The 16,381-nt window shown below is 51.7% G+C and overlaps 6 protein-coding genes across 6 annotated transcripts; 3 read left to right on the forward strand and 3 right to left on the reverse strand.

The window, feature by feature from the left end:
- Window positions 1-47: 47 nt before the first annotated feature.
- On the reverse strand, window positions 48-2,201 carry YALI1_D15506g (uncharacterized protein; the record flags this gene model as incomplete). The annotated part of the gene is made up of 1 exon (XM_502744.3): window positions 48-2,201. One exon carries the CDS (start codon window positions 2,199-2,201, stop codon window positions 48-50), a length of 2,154 nt encoding a protein of 717 aa, XP_502744.3.
- Window positions 2,202-3,847: 1,646 nt separating this feature from the next.
- On the forward strand, window positions 3,848-7,098 carry YALI1_D15523g (uncharacterized protein; the record flags this gene model as incomplete). Its single annotated transcript, XM_502745.3, has 2 exons — window positions 3,848-3,865; window positions 3,922-7,098. The coding sequence occupies 2 exons, from the start codon at window positions 3,848-3,850 to the stop codon at window positions 7,096-7,098; spliced, it is 3,195 nt and encodes a 1,064-aa protein (XP_502745.3).
- Window positions 7,099-7,184: 86 nt separating this feature from the next.
- YALI1_D15557g (uncharacterized protein) lies at window positions 7,185-7,431 on the reverse strand (the record flags this gene model as incomplete). The annotated part of the gene is made up of 2 exons (XM_068282686.1): window positions 7,185-7,278; window positions 7,322-7,431. The coding sequence occupies 2 exons, from the start codon at window positions 7,429-7,431 to the stop codon at window positions 7,185-7,187; spliced, it is 204 nt and encodes a 67-aa protein (XP_068138787.1).
- Window positions 7,432-7,463: 32 nt separating this feature from the next.
- On the reverse strand, window positions 7,464-8,396 carry YALI1_D15568g (uncharacterized protein; the record flags this gene model as incomplete). The annotated part of the gene is made up of 1 exon (XM_502746.3): window positions 7,464-8,396. The coding sequence occupies one exon, from the start codon at window positions 8,394-8,396 to the stop codon at window positions 7,464-7,466; it is 933 nt and encodes a 310-aa protein (XP_502746.3).
- Window positions 8,397-11,300: 2,904 nt separating this feature from the next.
- On the forward strand, window positions 11,301-12,926 carry YALI1_D15597g (uncharacterized protein; the record flags this gene model as incomplete). The annotated part of the gene is made up of 1 exon (XM_502747.3): window positions 11,301-12,926. The coding sequence occupies one exon, from the start codon at window positions 11,301-11,303 to the stop codon at window positions 12,924-12,926; it is 1,626 nt and encodes a 541-aa protein (XP_502747.3).
- Window positions 12,927-13,756: 830 nt separating this feature from the next.
- YALI1_D15622g (uncharacterized protein) lies at window positions 13,757-16,123 on the forward strand (the record flags this gene model as incomplete). The annotated part of the gene is made up of 1 exon (XM_502748.3): window positions 13,757-16,123. The coding sequence occupies one exon, from the start codon at window positions 13,757-13,759 to the stop codon at window positions 16,121-16,123; it is 2,367 nt and encodes a 788-aa protein (XP_502748.1).
- Between the last annotated feature and the right edge of the window lie 258 nt (window positions 16,124-16,381).

Below are 16,381 nucleotides of genomic sequence, written 5' to 3' on the forward strand. Positions count from 1 at the left end.
GCACTCACGGTAAGCTCAATTGCATCATTAAGTCGTTAGTCTATTGTCTATTTCGCGTCTCCATTTTGTACAGGTTCGGGCTCCTCTTCGCGTTCAGAGGAGCCGTCGGGGCCAGGCGAATGCATGGGGCTGTACCCCATTGGCGAGTGGTAGCCGTAGACAGGGTAGCCGTAGTACTCCGGTGGCGGGGGCATCATGGGCGGCATGTGTTGACCGTGCATGTGCTGTGCGTGTGCGTGTGCATGGTGGCCCATGTGAGCTTGGTGGGGCATATGTTGCGTCATCATAGGAGGCATGTGGCCCATATGTGGAATCATGGGAGGCATTCCATGAGGCGGTGGGTACATCATCCATGGCATCATTCCGCCATTGTTGGGATTGTTGGCTCCCCCTGCCGCTACTGCTGCTCCATTCATGTGTCCTCCTGCATACCTGTTGTAGCCTCCGTAGCCTCCTCGGCCCCCTCGTCCTCCTCTACCTCCTCTTCCTCCACCCCGTCGGTTCATATTGTTGTTACCACGGCTCTCGTACGTCTCGTCGGATGCATACTCGTCGTCCACGTCCTTGAAAATGCGTTCCCGGGCCTTTTGGTATGCCTGTTCTCGCTCCTCAAGCGACGTGGACGTGCTGGCCTCGGGGCCTGGCGACCCTGAAGCTCCGGGACTGGAACCCGAACCATTGGCCCACTCCTCAGCTGCAGGCGAGTTGTTTCGCGGCGAGTTTCGACGCATAAGCCGCAGAGGAGGACCGTTGGAGGGTGCACTGGATGCAGCAGCGGCAGCGGCAGCGGCAGCGGCAGCTCCAGCCCACGCCAGTTCCTCCATCGGGATCGAACCAAGGGGGATGGCGCGTCGCGGCTCCCTGCCAGGCTCGATTTCAATCACAATTACCTCCTGGGATGTGGTGGTGTGTGCCAGACCGTAATAAACAGCAACGTTGTGTGCCAACAGCCGGTTGAACGAGTTGAGTCCCGCGAGAATGAGCGGTGGCGCAGAAGCAGCGCTGTCAGGTCCAGAAGCTGGTCCCGTGGGAATGGCTGGTTTGGTTTCGGTAGTATCATCGTTAGAAGCGCCATCAGCGGCATCAGCAACAGTATTGTCGTTGGGGGTAGCTCCATCACTGTTGGCGGAGGGCACATTAGTGTTTACAACCGCAGTCAAATACGCGAGAATATCATTTTCAACCCTCACAATCAACATTCTTGACTTGGGCTCCATCAGAGACTTACGCAACAGGCCACACACGACAGCACCATCTCGCAGTGTGATGGGGGGCCAGTCCCCCTCGCGTGGCTGCTGTAGGAAAGCTTCCATGGGCCGGGGCAGCTGCGGCGTTACTGTAGGGCGGTAGATTGTGATTTTGTGCGTCTTCTCGTCCACGTCGTAGGTGAAGTTGTAGTACTGCACCAGCTTGTAGATGAGCAGCCGGTGGTACGGTGTGGGTCCCTCAACCGTCACGTGGGATGGCAGGTTTGGCAATGGAGATGGGGACTGAAACGATGACGGTTCATCCTCTGCATTATTAGTGACTTCGGGTGTGCCTTCGTTTTTGGGGTCAGCAGGCGTACCTTCCTCTGTGGAGGTTGCAACCAGACTAAGGATACTCTGCTCTATCTTGAGCACGTGGTTTCGCGCAGAGATGGTCACAAGAGCGGATTTCAACGCCTGGTCGGGCTCCAGCGTCAAGGCCGACATGTTGTTTGTCAGCGACGACACGGACGACGACGCAGAAGCATTGCCTCCCAGCGATCCAGCCGAGCCAGGGGGTCCTCCAGCACCGCTGTTACCGGGATTGCCGCCTGAATTGTTGACGTTGGTGTGGTATCCGCCTCCATTGCCGCCTCTTCCGACTCGAGGTCCCTCAGGGTCGACGCCAGACACATCAATGTCAGCCAACGCCATGACCTGGGGTCGTTTTTCGCGATAGAAGATTTTGACAGCGTGTCCGTCAACGACGACGTGGTCCAGGCCGTAGTACTCGGCGATGCGGTGAGTGAGCAGCCGGTTGAACGAGTTCATCGAGTCGAGGGTCAGGGACGGCGGCTTGTGTTGCTGTTGTTGGGCCACGGGCGCCGTGGGGGGCAGCAGCGAGGCATTTTTCTGTGCATCGAGGAATTGTTGCAGCTGCTTCTCGATTTTAAGTACCAACAGACGCGATTGCGGCGTGGCGAGAGCCCGTTTGAGCGCGTCGTCGAGGGGCATTTTTTGTTGGTGATGAAAGTGAAAATTAGAATTGGGTGTAGCTCAGGTATCCCCAAAGCTTATGTGTGGGGTGAGAGAAACAAACCGGGAACTGTAGGTGTCGTAGCCAAGTGCAAGTTCCACACGGCCATAGAGGAGTCGGGAGGCTGGATGGCTGGCGGGCGTGGTTTTTTAGTAGTGGATTCGTCCAAGATACAATTGACTGGTCGTTTGCGCTGGACTGGCCTGTCACGTGTCGGGGAAATCGGTATTTTTCAATGTTGTTTTCTGATGAGTAGTCAGTAAGAATGAGAGAGAAGACAGAGAATGGCGGCACAAATACGATAGAGAAAGAAGAGCTCAAAGGATACGGCACTGACCGGAAATGAAAAGCGAAAGAGTGGACCCACAAGTAGCCGATTACACAAGCAGATATCTGACTCCAATGAGCTCAATCTCACACGGTTTTTGGTCTGATTGACCAGTCGTAACCGTCAACGTTAAAGTTCATGCCACGACATGATGTTGAGTTTGCCATGTCTGACTCTGGAAGGGTGTCGGTCGTAGTGAGAAGGCAGTCAGAAAGCGAGGTTGCGAGGTTGTGAGGTTGGGCGCGGGCTGTCAAGACCACATATATAGAGAGAAGGATGGATTCAAAGTTACATGGACACTGTAGCATCGAACGCTCCTCAACACAAACGCATACTCTACATAACAGCAGGGGACGCGGACTAATAATTATGATCCGTGTATACGTCAGATACAGTACATACGAGGACAATCTATGTGGACGACAGACTATAAGTACAGTACATACTGTACATACTTGTATCAGTACAAGTCATTGGGAGAACAATATATACAGGATGATTCTATAAGAACTACATGTAGTGTTGCACCACAAGAGCGTAGAAGTTACGACATGTTGAAAAATGTTCCGGATCTAAAATCAATTATCGAGTCCCACACTCAGGGTATACGTTATAGATTGTTTTTTTGCAAAACTATTATATTCTCCAAGTACAGTATATACATTAGGGAGGCGGCCTGCTGCTGCTGTTCTTACCACTGAGTCCCTGTGCATAGAGTTAAGGTCCCGGATAAGCTGGTTTGGTGAAATATTGAGGACCCTTGCATTCATGTGCGAGAATCTATTGTATTATATTTATTGTATGTACTGTACAGCCGATACGAGTGGACCACGAGCTGGCTATTTTACTGTATGTGCATTCTGGGCACCCATAGCGTAGAGTACCGGTATTTCTTCAGCTCATAGCAAGGCTTTCCGCCAAGGGCTTTCTCAGTTCCATCAAGGTTGTAAATTAGTACAGAAAGTACTTGAGAAGTGCCAATAACTACTTAGTTCTTACAGTAGTAGTACACTCGTGGTACTTCGGCCTGATGAGAAGAAGCTCGTACGAAATCGGTAAACACGGTGGCAAAAAAACGACCGAAAAACATAGGTGCGTTCAATTGAAGGTGACACCAGTGTACTAAATCGCTCGAGTTAGGCCCCGTGGAGCTTCTATTCGCTGCTGTCTCTAACTCCACAGTATTCGTGCTTGGAGATTACCTAATATCGCACGCCAGACATGTCCCAACTGCACCCTACAGTACTAACTTTCAGATTGAGACAAGTGTGGCAATTCATCATCTGGATCAACACCATGTCATCAGCAGAAGAAGTGAGTGAAAAAGAAATGGAGAACGATGAACCGAAAGTACAGCCGTGCTAACACAGATTCGTCTCAAGCGTCTAGCTCGTCTAGGAGGAGGAGCTTCCAGTCCCTCTCCTGGTCCTTCCGAGTCCAGGAAGGCAGAGGGGACACCTAAGGAGGAGGTGAAGAAGGAGGTGAAGGAGGTGAAGGAAGTGAAGAAGGATGAGCCCAAAAGCACACCTGCGATCAAACCCAAGATCAAGATTGTGCCCAAGGCCGCTGCTTCTGCCGCCACAGGCACATCGACCCCAAAATCCGCTGCACCACGACCAGCTCCAGCTCCCTCGGCTTCGCTGACCGTGCCGTTCCAGCAGTACGAGCAGGACGCAATTGAAAGCATTCTGCGAATCACAGTGCGAGACAAGCAGCGATGCACGCAACTTGCATCGGTCAAGGAGGAACTGGAGTCGGAAAACAAGCCCGTGGCGCTCTCCAGAGACAATCTCGAAGATGCGCTCTTCAGCCACCTCACAGGATCCAAGGCAGTCTTCAACTATCTCATGGAGAGCTTTCTGCGGGCCAAGAAAGACTTGGCAGTGCTCAACAAGGCTGGCACGGACGCTGTCGATGTAGAGCCCAAGAAAGAGCTGGTCAGAAATATTATGGAAATGACCACCCGATATGGACTGCTGTTTGTGTCTGTTCCAGACATGTACGAGCAGGCCCAAGGCATTATGGAGGTGCTGAAACTGTCACAGAACGGCTCATTGTCGTGGGAGTTCGTGGACGAGATCTTCTCACGTGCCCAGACCGACGGAGACATGGGCTCTGTTGCGGGCAAGATTCTGCAGGACGTCAACGGGCTGATTCTCAGCGCCAATCAGGACGCCTCCCAGTCGGCCACCGCTGCTCTCTACTTTGTGTCGCACCTGTTCAGCAACAAGCTGTTTGCTTCTGCTGTGCCCGAAATTGAAGGCTTTGTCGAAAGTGGCACCAACGACGAAAAACCCGCAGACATTGAGAAGAACCCCCATGGTCTCGGCCCCGTTTTTGCCATTTCTCCTTTGCATGGTTCTACCGCTCTCACCTTCTTCCCCATCGGTACTCCTGAGCAAATGATGGATCCCCGTGGCAACGCCGCCAACGGAGTGCGAGCCGAGTCGCGAATCGTGCAGGACCAGCTGTTCCAGATTGTCGACAAGATTGTGCGGGCGTCTCCACAGGCACGAGACTGTATTCTGCAGTACTTTGGCCGCGTGCTCAAGTGCAACCACAGAAGACGAGCCACTCGACTGCAAGAAGGCACCACATCTTCTGACGGCTTTCTGCTCAACATATTTTTTGTGTTGCTCAAACTGGCAGACCCGTTTGTCGATAACGCCTGTTCCAAGATTGACAAGATTGACATTGACTACTACAGCCGAACCAAAAACGCGGTAATTGACATTTCCGAGGAGACCAAGATCCACGCCGACTCCACCGAGGCCGCAGAGTACTACGGAGACGAAAAGAATGCCGATAAGAAAGACCTGGCTCCTAACTTCATTTCCCATGTGTTTTTCCTCACCGCCGGATACCTATACTACGGTTTTGGAGGTGCCCAGCAGCAGGTGACACGTCTCAAGGAGCACCATGACCAGGTTAGAGACTACCTTGACAACTCGCGGATCCAGTATGCCAATGTTCCCGAGGCTCAACGGGGAGCAGTGAACATGCAGCTACAGAAGGTGGAGAAGATGGTGGGTTCTTTGGCGGCCCAGCGAGCAGCCATTCTGGCCGTCATCTCCGAGCAGGACGTGTGTGTCCAGGTGCTGCAGTTTGCTATTTTCCAAATGCATTATCTCATCCGAGTTCTGGACCCCTCTCACACTTATCCCCTGGGTGGCGAAGTTACTCTGCCCCTGTACACTGGAGAGAACACGGGACCTATTGCTTACCTCCCCGAGTACCTAATCGAGGGTCCTGTTGGCATTGTAAACGTCATGTGTCGTCACAACACCATTCTGGCCATGTTGTCTCCCTTGGTGGACGTTTCTGCTCTCGTCACCTTTGGAGTGGTCTTTCTGCGACACTCGGACGTGATCAAGAACCCACATCAGAAGAGCAAGATTGTAGAGATGTTGTTTTGCGGCACCCAGCCCATCTACAACCAGAATGATGGCTTCTTGGTGTCTACATTCAACTCGCAGAAACTGGCACTGGAGTCGCTTATGCATTCGCTCATGAACATCTATATCGAGTTTGAGCAGACTGGAGCACATACTCAGTTCTACGACAAGTTTAACATTCGGTACTATGTGTCGCAGATCATCGAGTCTATCTGGAACAATGTCAACTATCAGAAGCGGCTGGAAAAGGAATCCCATGACAACATTGACTTCTTTGTGCGGTTTGTGGCGCTGCTGCTCAACGATGTCACCTATCTCATGGATGAGTCGGTCAGCAGTCTCACGGAGATTCGGCAGATTGAGGCGGAACTGGCTGCCATGACCGAGGAAGAGAAGAACTCCACTCACGCCCAGGAGCTGCAGAAGAAGTTCAAGACAGCCGAGCGCAACATCAAGGGGTGGATGCCTCTCACCAACAAGAACATGAAGCTTCTTGATTTGTTCACCCAGGCTGTCCCCAAGTCGTTTGTATCGCCCGAAATCGTCGACCGACTAGCTGCCATGATGAACCACAACCTCAAGGCGCTGGTTGGCCCTCGATGTCGTGATCTCAAGGTCAAAAACATGCTAAAGTACGGCTTCGACCCCAAGGATCTGCTGGTCAAGCTTTCCAAGGCTTACTACAACCTGCACAAGCAGGACGCGTTTATCCAGGCTGTGGCTCGAGACGGCCGATCGTTTGACCCGGCAAACTTCACACGTGCTATTGAGCTCATCTCGCGTTTCAACCTTATGCCTAGAGAGTACCTGGATCAGATTGTGGCACTTCGAGACAAAGCCTCGGAGGTGGCTGCTCAGGACGAGGAGGACGAGCAGGACCTGGGAGATATCCCCGACGAGTACCTGGATCCTCTCATGTACACACTGATGACCAACCCTGTGATCCTGCCGTCGTCCAAGATCAATATTGACCTGGCTACCATCAAGTCGCATCTTCTGTCCGATCCCAAGGACCCCTTCAACCGAGCGCCTCTCAAGCTGGAGGACGTACTGCCCAACGACGAGCTGAAGTTGGAGATTGAAACCTGGGTCGAGGAGAAGCGAAGTGCAGCCAAGACCAAGGATGCCGATGGGGATGTTGATATGAGCTGAAGAGGTTGGCTCATGTAATGTGGAAGGGTGTTGGAGTAGATGTAACGACTTGGAAGTTTGTAGCTATGAGTAAGAACGTATAATAATCAAATGAACTGGTTGTGCGTAACCGAATGACGAAGTCGTATGTGCACAACAATTGCCAGCTGCGGATAAAATGTGCAGCAGCTAACGAAAGAACTGGTCTCGGTCAAAGCTGATGAATGGTCGTATGAGAGTCGACTGTGAATAGTGATCGGTCACAATCACCTGTATGTGTGGTAAACCTTTGAGCGGGAGAGTTACTTGAGGAACTCCCGCACCTTTTCGGCGGCTACCACCTAACAATACCATCGTCTAATTATCTATACCAGTATCTAACATGTCTATTTCTGCTCCCGCTTCTTGATCTCCTTGTCAATGTTGTAGACGACCTGTCGTCGGGCCCGTTTGAGTTCTGCCGCGAGATCAGGAAGCTGTACCGTCTCCACGATATGGTCAATGCTGGTGTTGTCCACGAGCAGAGAGTTCTCCACCGTCTCGTTGGAGGTCGGAGTGGCAGGGGCAACCCCGTCTTCCTCGGCCAGTTTTGCCACGTTCTTAAGCACGTGAGTGTCTTCAGCCTTGTTGTAGGCGTCAAAGACCTGTTCGGAGGACACAAACTCCAAATGATTGTCCTCGATGAGATGTTTGAGGTGGTTGGCACCCTCCAGGGCCTTCCAGTGCGACCAGCATCGGAAAACAAGGTAGAATCCGGGCAGGTTGGGTAGCACGGGCAGCAGCGCCACGGGCAGCGTCAGTGGAGCTCCAATGGCGCACCAGATCATGTACTTTCTGTGATGTTTGGCTCCGTCGATAGCAAGCTTGAGCAGCTGGGCTTTGGCCTGATCCGGGGTCGACAGGTGGTTGGGGAACACCAGCGGCACCTTGAGCAGCTCCTCGTGGTGCTTCTTAGCAATGTCCTCCAGTTGCACCACGGGCAGCTGTTCTGCCACAGGTAGCTTTTCGTTCTTTTCAAACAGCTCCTTTTCGTCCTTGGCCTCGATCTGCTTGAGACGACGCAAAACCGCCGACTGTCGGGGGATCGACTTGAGGCCCCACTCCTCATAGGGTATTTGCTCGAGCATCTTGTTGGTCCAGAAAACAATCTGTTTTTTCCACCCCGTTTCCGAGCTCTCAAACTGCTTCCACACGGTGCCAAACTTCTTGACCAGCTTGTCGTCGAGTCGAGGGGTCTGCGACGCCGGGGGTGTGACCGAGGTCTGCACACAGTAGACCATTGCCCGCCGTGCGGTCAGGGGTGTGAACACGAGCTTCATGGTGGATGCGAAGCTGTTGTTGGAGACGAGTTCGACGAGACGGTCAAACGCAATGAATAAAAATATACACTTTGGTAACCTAAGCGAAGATGCATCCAACTTTATATGCCCGCGTGTTTTGGTATTCAAAGATGGGTGGCGTTTTTGAAGGTGTGTTGGGGCGGTTTTGGATCCGCATACGGGCCGAGACGGATACTTTGGCTGTCTATTTTCGATTTACCAACTGCGTTTTTCCCAGCCTGCGCCTCAACCGGACCCACAGCTCTGCAAACAAGACATTGATGTGGGAGAAGGCTGAATTCCGGGTGCATGGTTAAGGTGGATCTGATTTGGAGATGATAAGGAGTGGTTTCGGGTTGGGGAAGTGGATGATCTGGATTAGTTGAGGAATAGAGGGTGCATCAAGAGCTGGAAACGCGTTGAGAATCGCACATGCGTGCACTCGTCGTCCTGATAGAGCTCCTGCGACTTTTTTCGAATCAGTCCACGCCAGTTCATTTTAAGTTGAGATGAAATTTTGGGACCTTCACCACCGAGTTGCCACTGGACAGCATAGCCCGGTGGACGGGTCTAGTGGACGCGACGGTTGTAGACGGGTGTCGCATGTCACGCGAGGCCATATTTGGTCTTTCGCGGTCGGGTACGGTTCTCTTCACAGTGAGAATGAATCATGCTCTTTGACCGACCCTAGGGGGACCTTCGTCAAAACCCCAAGTATAAAAGCCAACTAAAGTCGCGCCCACAGTTACACCACGTCCAATTGCGATCCGGACATGCCATCACATTGCTAAAAGCTAATAACGATTGGCTGCGTCAGATAGGTGAGGTGGAAGAGGTGAAATAGTGAGGGGGAGGGGAAGGAGGAAATGACATACTGTACAAATACTTGTATGAGATCATAAAGCACTTTTATTCACTCGCACATGTGCCATTTCTATATAGCAATCGAGAGACTGCCTGATTCGCTTTCGCAGTCTCACACAACATGGTTCAAAAATGCCACAGGTGCTTTACTGAGAGTCTCACTTCAAGACTAAGCGCACCTACGTTTGCCACTATGGATGCGTCCTACAAGCACCGCCCGCATTTTCAGCAATGTCCGAATGTACGAATTCGGTGAAGTTTTTCAGGGGTCATCTTTTGACTGAGACACGCTTATGTAATGGTGGTGATCCACGAGTATCTGCGAAATATCATCCTCGACGAGCAAGGCAACCACTACAGACATCATCTATAAGCACCACGGAAAGGGTCCATTAAGGTACAAGTAAAGTGCGAGGATAAAGTAGCGGCGAGGGTATAGTGAGGGTAAAGTGAGGGTAAAGTGAGGGTAAAGTGAGGGTAAAGTGAGGGTAAAGTGAGGGTAAAGGAGCGTTGGCTCGCCCAAGTGTGTAAACCGTCCAAGAGAAGAGGTCTACAAGCCGGTGCCCGTACGAGTCGCCGTACTTTTTTGCTACAATCGCGGGTCTATTAAGTCACGTGATACCCCCCAAAGGCGAATGCCAGCGACTTGTGATGGATGGTTTTGCAAGCCTCTCGATAAAAACTTCCTTGCACTCGAACTCAAGTCTATTGAGCTCGGGTGTTTGCAATCACGTTGAACTCACTTGACTCCGTTTGACCTCACCTTAGCTCGCTGATCAATTGATCAACAATGCCTGTCATCTGTCAGCTGTCACTTGATAGTTCCACCTGCCATTGCAAGGTGCACGAGAACGAGTGACGGTGGGAAATGTCTCGAGCCGATAATGTACGTACTCGCACTCGTACATGCTCGTGGTCCCGTTACTCATTTCCAAATGCACCCCGAGGCGGTAGACTATGGACGCAGGGGAAGTTTTAGCGAGATGTCAGATTGGTCTTTTTATGGGCAAATTGAGAGATTAGCTGAGACGACAATGGTGGTTATGGACTTGTAAGCAGAGACAAAATGATATGTTGCTACACTATACCAAGTACTTGTACCAGTACAGTACCAATAGTCGTATCCTGTTGGGTAGTCTTAGCAGCGTCAGTCATCCTGGCAACCCAATTACAGTACCTTGCTGTCAGACCTCAAACCCATAGGGTGGATGCATTAGCAACAGAGATTACAGGGTGGGGGCGGTGTGAGTATATATGAGTGCGTATACCGGTACTTGGTGTTACCAAAGCTGGGGTATATTCCCTCATTTTAGCGCTCTTCTACACGTACAGTAGCGAGATTACGATACTTGTACATCTACAGTACAGGCTATATTTAGTATGTACAGCACAGATAACGCTAGCCAGATTTTATCGTCAACACTTTGAGAGGCTACCAAGGCAGTTGGAGACCGCAGCTACAAGAAGATAAGGACTCTCAGACGACTGTCTCAGTATCGTAGCCACTCGTAGCCAATGTACTGTAGGTACTGCCGACAGTGCGGCGCAATCGGAGAGAGGTATATGCAACACCAGTCAAATGCACCAGCAAGGAAGACCATAAATGACGAGTAGGGGAGGGCAAGCGAGGACATACAAGGACGTCAACGGACGCGTTTCGGGCGGTTTTTGTGGGCAAATTGCGGGCAAAAACGGCTTGTGGGCCCTGATCACACGTATCCAGACCCCAGGGTCCGCCGATCTCCCTCTTCCACCCCCAGCAACACCTTTTGAACAGCTCTCCCTTCCTCCTCCACATAACGCAGGAAGCTTGGCTAGAAACACCTTAATCTCGTCTAGCTTCAACCCAAAACGGTTCCAAACATCTGACCCTAACTGTTTTAAAAACACCTACAGAAAGAACAGACAAAAAAAAAAAAAAACAAGAGGCGGACCTCTTGAGACAGGCTTGCTTTGAGATAAAAGAAAAATCATCACATTGTTGATCAAAGGAGAGGAACCCGACAACAATACCGACCCAGCTACACTCTCCTCTCGGCCATGCCCTCCCACGACTACGGCCCTCATGACATTCCGGTGGAGGCTTCAGACGGTGGTAAACAGACAAGTCAAGGTGGTTCTTTTGATACCGTCGATGAACCACCCCCTCCAGCCGCCAACAAGAAGATGAAAACCAGCGAGGAGCAACAAATACACGACCAGCCCGACTTTCCCGCAGCTGTGTCGGCTTCCTACACGCCTGCTCCAACCTCCTCGCAATCCAACACCTCAGCATTAACATACACGGACACGCAAACCCACCCAACGTCACACATGCCGTCGGGACCCATGGGCGCATCGTCTAGCGGTGAGATCCCGTTTCCAACCTACTCGTCGCCGCCCTCCAAGCCTCGCTCCAGAGCGATTTCAGGGGGCACCACCGGAGTATCGTCTCGAAGAAACACGTCGTCGTCTTCGAGGTCGCAACAGTACGAAACCAACTACAAACATGTGGCAAGTACCATCCCGGTGTGGCTCATCGAAGATATTGGCGACCAGGAACTCTCACCGCAGGTCAACAACTCCAACTCCTTCCAAAACGACAGTGACCGTATCACGGAGATTGCCGAGGGAGACTCGGACAAGGCCATTTCCGACGTGGACAACGGTGAGGGTGCGGCACCCACTCTGAATTGGAGACGGCGTCTGCCCACTTCCTCTTTCAACTTTGCTTCACCACAAACCACAGCTCTACGGCCCCTGCAGGGAGTGCTGGTGGCCCCGCTAAAACTGCATACCCACATTTTCCGCCACCACCGACTCAAGTACGTGCAGGGCGAGTCCAAAAACAGATACGTGGAAACCAACCCCCATTATGAATGGGGCACTTTTGCTAACAAGGTCATTCGACGAGACGTTCTGGGCAATGAAGAGATTGTGGATGTGTCGGAGCTGGAGGGCCAGTACGACTTTGAGTCAAAGTACGGCGGCGACGACCAAGGCCAATTGGGATCCACGTCGTGGTTCCTGAAACGAAAGCTCAAGGGCTTCATCAGCTTGTTCCGAAACATTGAGGACGACGACAAATACAAACGAGGCGCGGATCTCAACTTCCGGGAGTTTGTGTCCGAGAAGTCGCGGCAATCGTGGAAACCAAAGTTCTACGTCATCTTGCTCAACGACCCCTACGTGCCTCTGACGTTCCGAACCATCATGTTCTCTCTGTCATGCGTGGCTCTGTCTCTATCTGCATCTGTCTTTGTGCATTCGAAGAATAACACGCCGATATCCATTCCCCAGCAGCCGTCGACGATTATGGCCATTGTGGTGCAGTCCATTGCACTGGTGTACATTGTGTACATTACGTACGACGAGTACTCGGGCAAGCCTCTGGGTCTTCGAGATGCCGGCTCCAAGATCCGACTCATCATGTTGGATCTCTTATTTATTATTTTCTCATCCGCAAATACGGCTCTTGCATTTAACACCATGTGCGACAAACGGTGGGTCTGTCGTACCGACCACGATCTCAGTGACCCGGACCCTATGCCCTACAACTACGCCATGTGTTCACGGCAGAAGGGTCTGGTTGCGTTTCTGCTCATGATTCTCTTTTCGTGGGTCTCCACTTTTAGCATTAGTATCTTCCGTCTGGTAGAGCGTGTTGCTGGAGACAAGCAGAACTAGACTAGACACAGCTCTCGGCACATCACAAGACATGGCATATACACTTTCCCATTTAACCAGCATTCCACTAATACAGATACAGATAATAGAGAGTGTTCTGCAGGTACTTCATGTACCAGTACAGCACATACCATTACAGTACCGGTAGTAGTAGCTAGCTAGTCCTTTTAGATAGACATTCACTACTATACGAGCACAGGTGTACTTGTATGCTAAGTACAACACGTACAGTAAATACATGTTGGTACGTTCCCCTGTACGAGCTTCGACCTCTGCTTACTAAGAGTACCTTCACACCCCTTTAATTGTGTGTAATACAAGTATGTACAAGTACATACAAGTACAAGAACAGGCCGGGCAATTGAAAGGGGTTTTTGTAGTCTTGGGTGGAGTGGATTTTCCATGGACCGGTTTTGGTCGTCTTTTCTGTCTGTCAATGCTTCATCTGATCTTGTTTAGCTACAAATATCGTTATATATACTGTAGATGGGTTGGTATATGGTAGCTACAAGTACTGTAGCTGTTTACAGTGGCGTGTCCTAACAGCTGAGTAAGCCCCAGAACAGGAAGCTTATTAGGGTATTGGGTCACACACATAGATAGACCCACACATCAAGCAGAAGGCTATATGCTCTAACGCACCACACTTAGACACCTTCTCTCACCATCCATCTGTCTCCCGTTACACCTGGCAATTACGCCTAGAAACAATCACCTATTTCGAATCGAGCATCAGGTGACACGGCAGTGGACGCAACGAGTGAAAACAAGACACACAAGGTACAGCTTTTTGCAAAAAGACGCCACGACAACCGCAGAGAAAAAACACCATGGTAAACACACCACCACTTCCCCGCGCCGATGATATCGACGCCACCTGGAAGTACATTGAGGACGGCGTGGGCCAGGTGCTCCGGGATGACCTGGCACACGGCGCAGGGCTGTCATCGCAGATGTACATGAACCTGTACTCGGCGATCCACAACTACTGCGTTTCGCGAGACAGCAACCGAAGCGTGAGTCTGGCCAGCAGAGGAGGAGTCGGATCAAGCACGCGGGGCGCCCAGCTGATTGGCGCAGACCTGTACTACAAGCTCAAGGGCTTTCTGGAATCGCATCTCAGCTCGCTGGAGGCTGAGGCCCAGCCCATGAGCGGTGGCAACCTGCTGCTGTACTACATCAAGTGCTGGGACAAGTACACGGTGGGTGCGCAGTACATCAACCACATTTTCAACTACCTGAACCGACACTGGGTCAAGCGAGAGAGAGACGACGGTCGCAAGAACGTGGTGGACGTCAACACCATGTGTTTGTGTGCCTGGAAGGAGTGCTTCTTCGATCCCCTGGAGAAGAAGGTCATTGATGCCCTGCTGGAGCAGTTCACCCGGCTGCGAAACGGCGAATCTACGGGCACCATCGACATCCGAAAGGTCGTGTACTCGTTGGTGTCATTGGGTCTGGACCAGCTTGACATCAAGCGGGTTAACCTGCAGGTCTACGAGCAGGCCTTCCTGCATCCTTTCATCCAGCACACCAAGGACTACTACACCAAGGAGTCCGCCCTGTTCCTCCAAGAGAACACTGTGGTCGACTACAACCGCAAGGCTGAGCAGCGTCTGGCGGAAGAGAAGGGCCGAGTTGACGTCTACCTGCATCCGTCTTCCGAGCAGCGGGTGATTGAGACCTGCCACGAGTGTCTCATCGCCGACCACGCAGAGGTCATCCGATCCGAGTTTGGCTCACTGCTCCAGGGCTACCGAGAGGACGACATTCGACGTGTGCACGTACTGCTGAGCAAGGTGGACGGCGCCTTGGACCCTATTCTGCCCGTTTTCGAGTCCTACGTTAAACAGGAAGGAGAGAATGCTGTCAAACAGCTGGCCAAGGACCTCACTGGCACCGTCGACGCTTCGACTTACGTCGACACACTCATTGGTGTCTACGAGCGCTACGTGCATCTGGTGGAGGTGGCCTTCAGCAATCACACATCGTTGCACAAGGTTCTGGACGCTGCATGTTTGGCCTTCATCAACAAGAACGCTATTGCCACTCCAGATTCGCCTAGCAACAAGTCCCGCGACTCCAAAACCCCAGAGCTGCTGGCTTCCTACTGCAACACGCTACTTAAGAAGACCACCAAGACCACCGAGGACTTCGATCTCGAGGCGAAGCTCGAGAACGCCATTGTCATTTTCCGGTTCCTGGAAGAAAAGGACGCCTTCCAGAAGCATTACACTCGTAACCTGGCCCGACGTCTTGTCTACAACTCGTCTGCATCCGACGATGCCGAGCGGTCCATGGTCAACAAGCTCAAAAACGAGTGCGGTATGGAGTACACGGGCAAGCTCAACAAAATGTTCCAGGACATTTCCGTATCAGGCGAGCTGCAGGAGGAGTTCAAGGAGCGAGTACAACAGAAGCGACAGGACGCGGCTGCCTCAGGCGGAGAGGCCAATCTCGTCGACTTCTCGCCAACCATCATTGCCGAGGGATGCTGGCCACTGCCCTCCGTCAAGGACGGCTTCCGACTGCCCAATGACCTCACCAAGACGTACGAGGCGTTCACCCAGTACTATCAGGCAAAGCACCAGGGCCGAAAGCTCAAGTGGCTGTGGAACTTCACCAAGGGCGATGTCAAGATCCACACCAAGGGCTCCAAGATTGGCTATTCGGTAACAGCCTCCATCTACCAGATTGCCATTCTTCTGGCCTACAACGACGCCGATGTTCTGTCTGTGGCCGATCTGCAGGAGATCACCGGTCTCAGCAACACATACCTGCATGGTTCTCTGCACTTGATCCTCAAGTCCAAGTTTCTGTTGGTTGAGGGTGTGTCTGGCGACCCCAAGGACGTGGAGCTCACGCCTGAGACGCGAATCGTCTTCAACCAGGACTTCAAGTCCAAGAAGATCCGAATCAACATCAACGGAGTCATCAAGACGGAGGCTAAGGCTGAGGCTGAGGAGACAAAGAAGGCAATCGAGGAGGACCGAAAGTGGTTCTTGCAAGCCACGATTGTTCGTGTCATGAAGGCTCGAAAGACTCTCAAGCATACTGCGCTGGTTCAGGAAACCATTGTGCAGTCCAAGAAGCGGTTCCACCCCAAAATTGGCGAGATCAAAAAGGTGATTGACGATCTGATTGAGAGAGAGTATCTGACCCGAATCGAGCAGGACAAGTACGAATACGCTGCATAAACTGTTTCTGCGTTTGGCACAGTTTTTGATAAACGTGTTGCACGGCATTGTGCACGATAATGTTTCTGGTATTGCGTTGTATGGTGGCACCATGGTAAATGTTAGCATCTGTTCTGTGGTGGTGTCAAGTCATTCAAGTACAAGTAATATCCAATAGATGACTGTAAGAAATGTTTTAAGTTTAATACAAGCGTAAAACAGGTGAAAAACGGTAGAAGATCAGGTACAAAGTCTTCTCTACATGAGTGCCGATACATA

This window comes from Yarrowia lipolytica, chromosome 1D (genome assembly GCF_001761485.1).
Source record: "Yarrowia lipolytica chromosome 1D, complete sequence".
Classification (NCBI taxonomy): domain Eukaryota; kingdom Fungi; phylum Ascomycota; class Dipodascomycetes; order Dipodascales; genus Yarrowia; species Yarrowia lipolytica.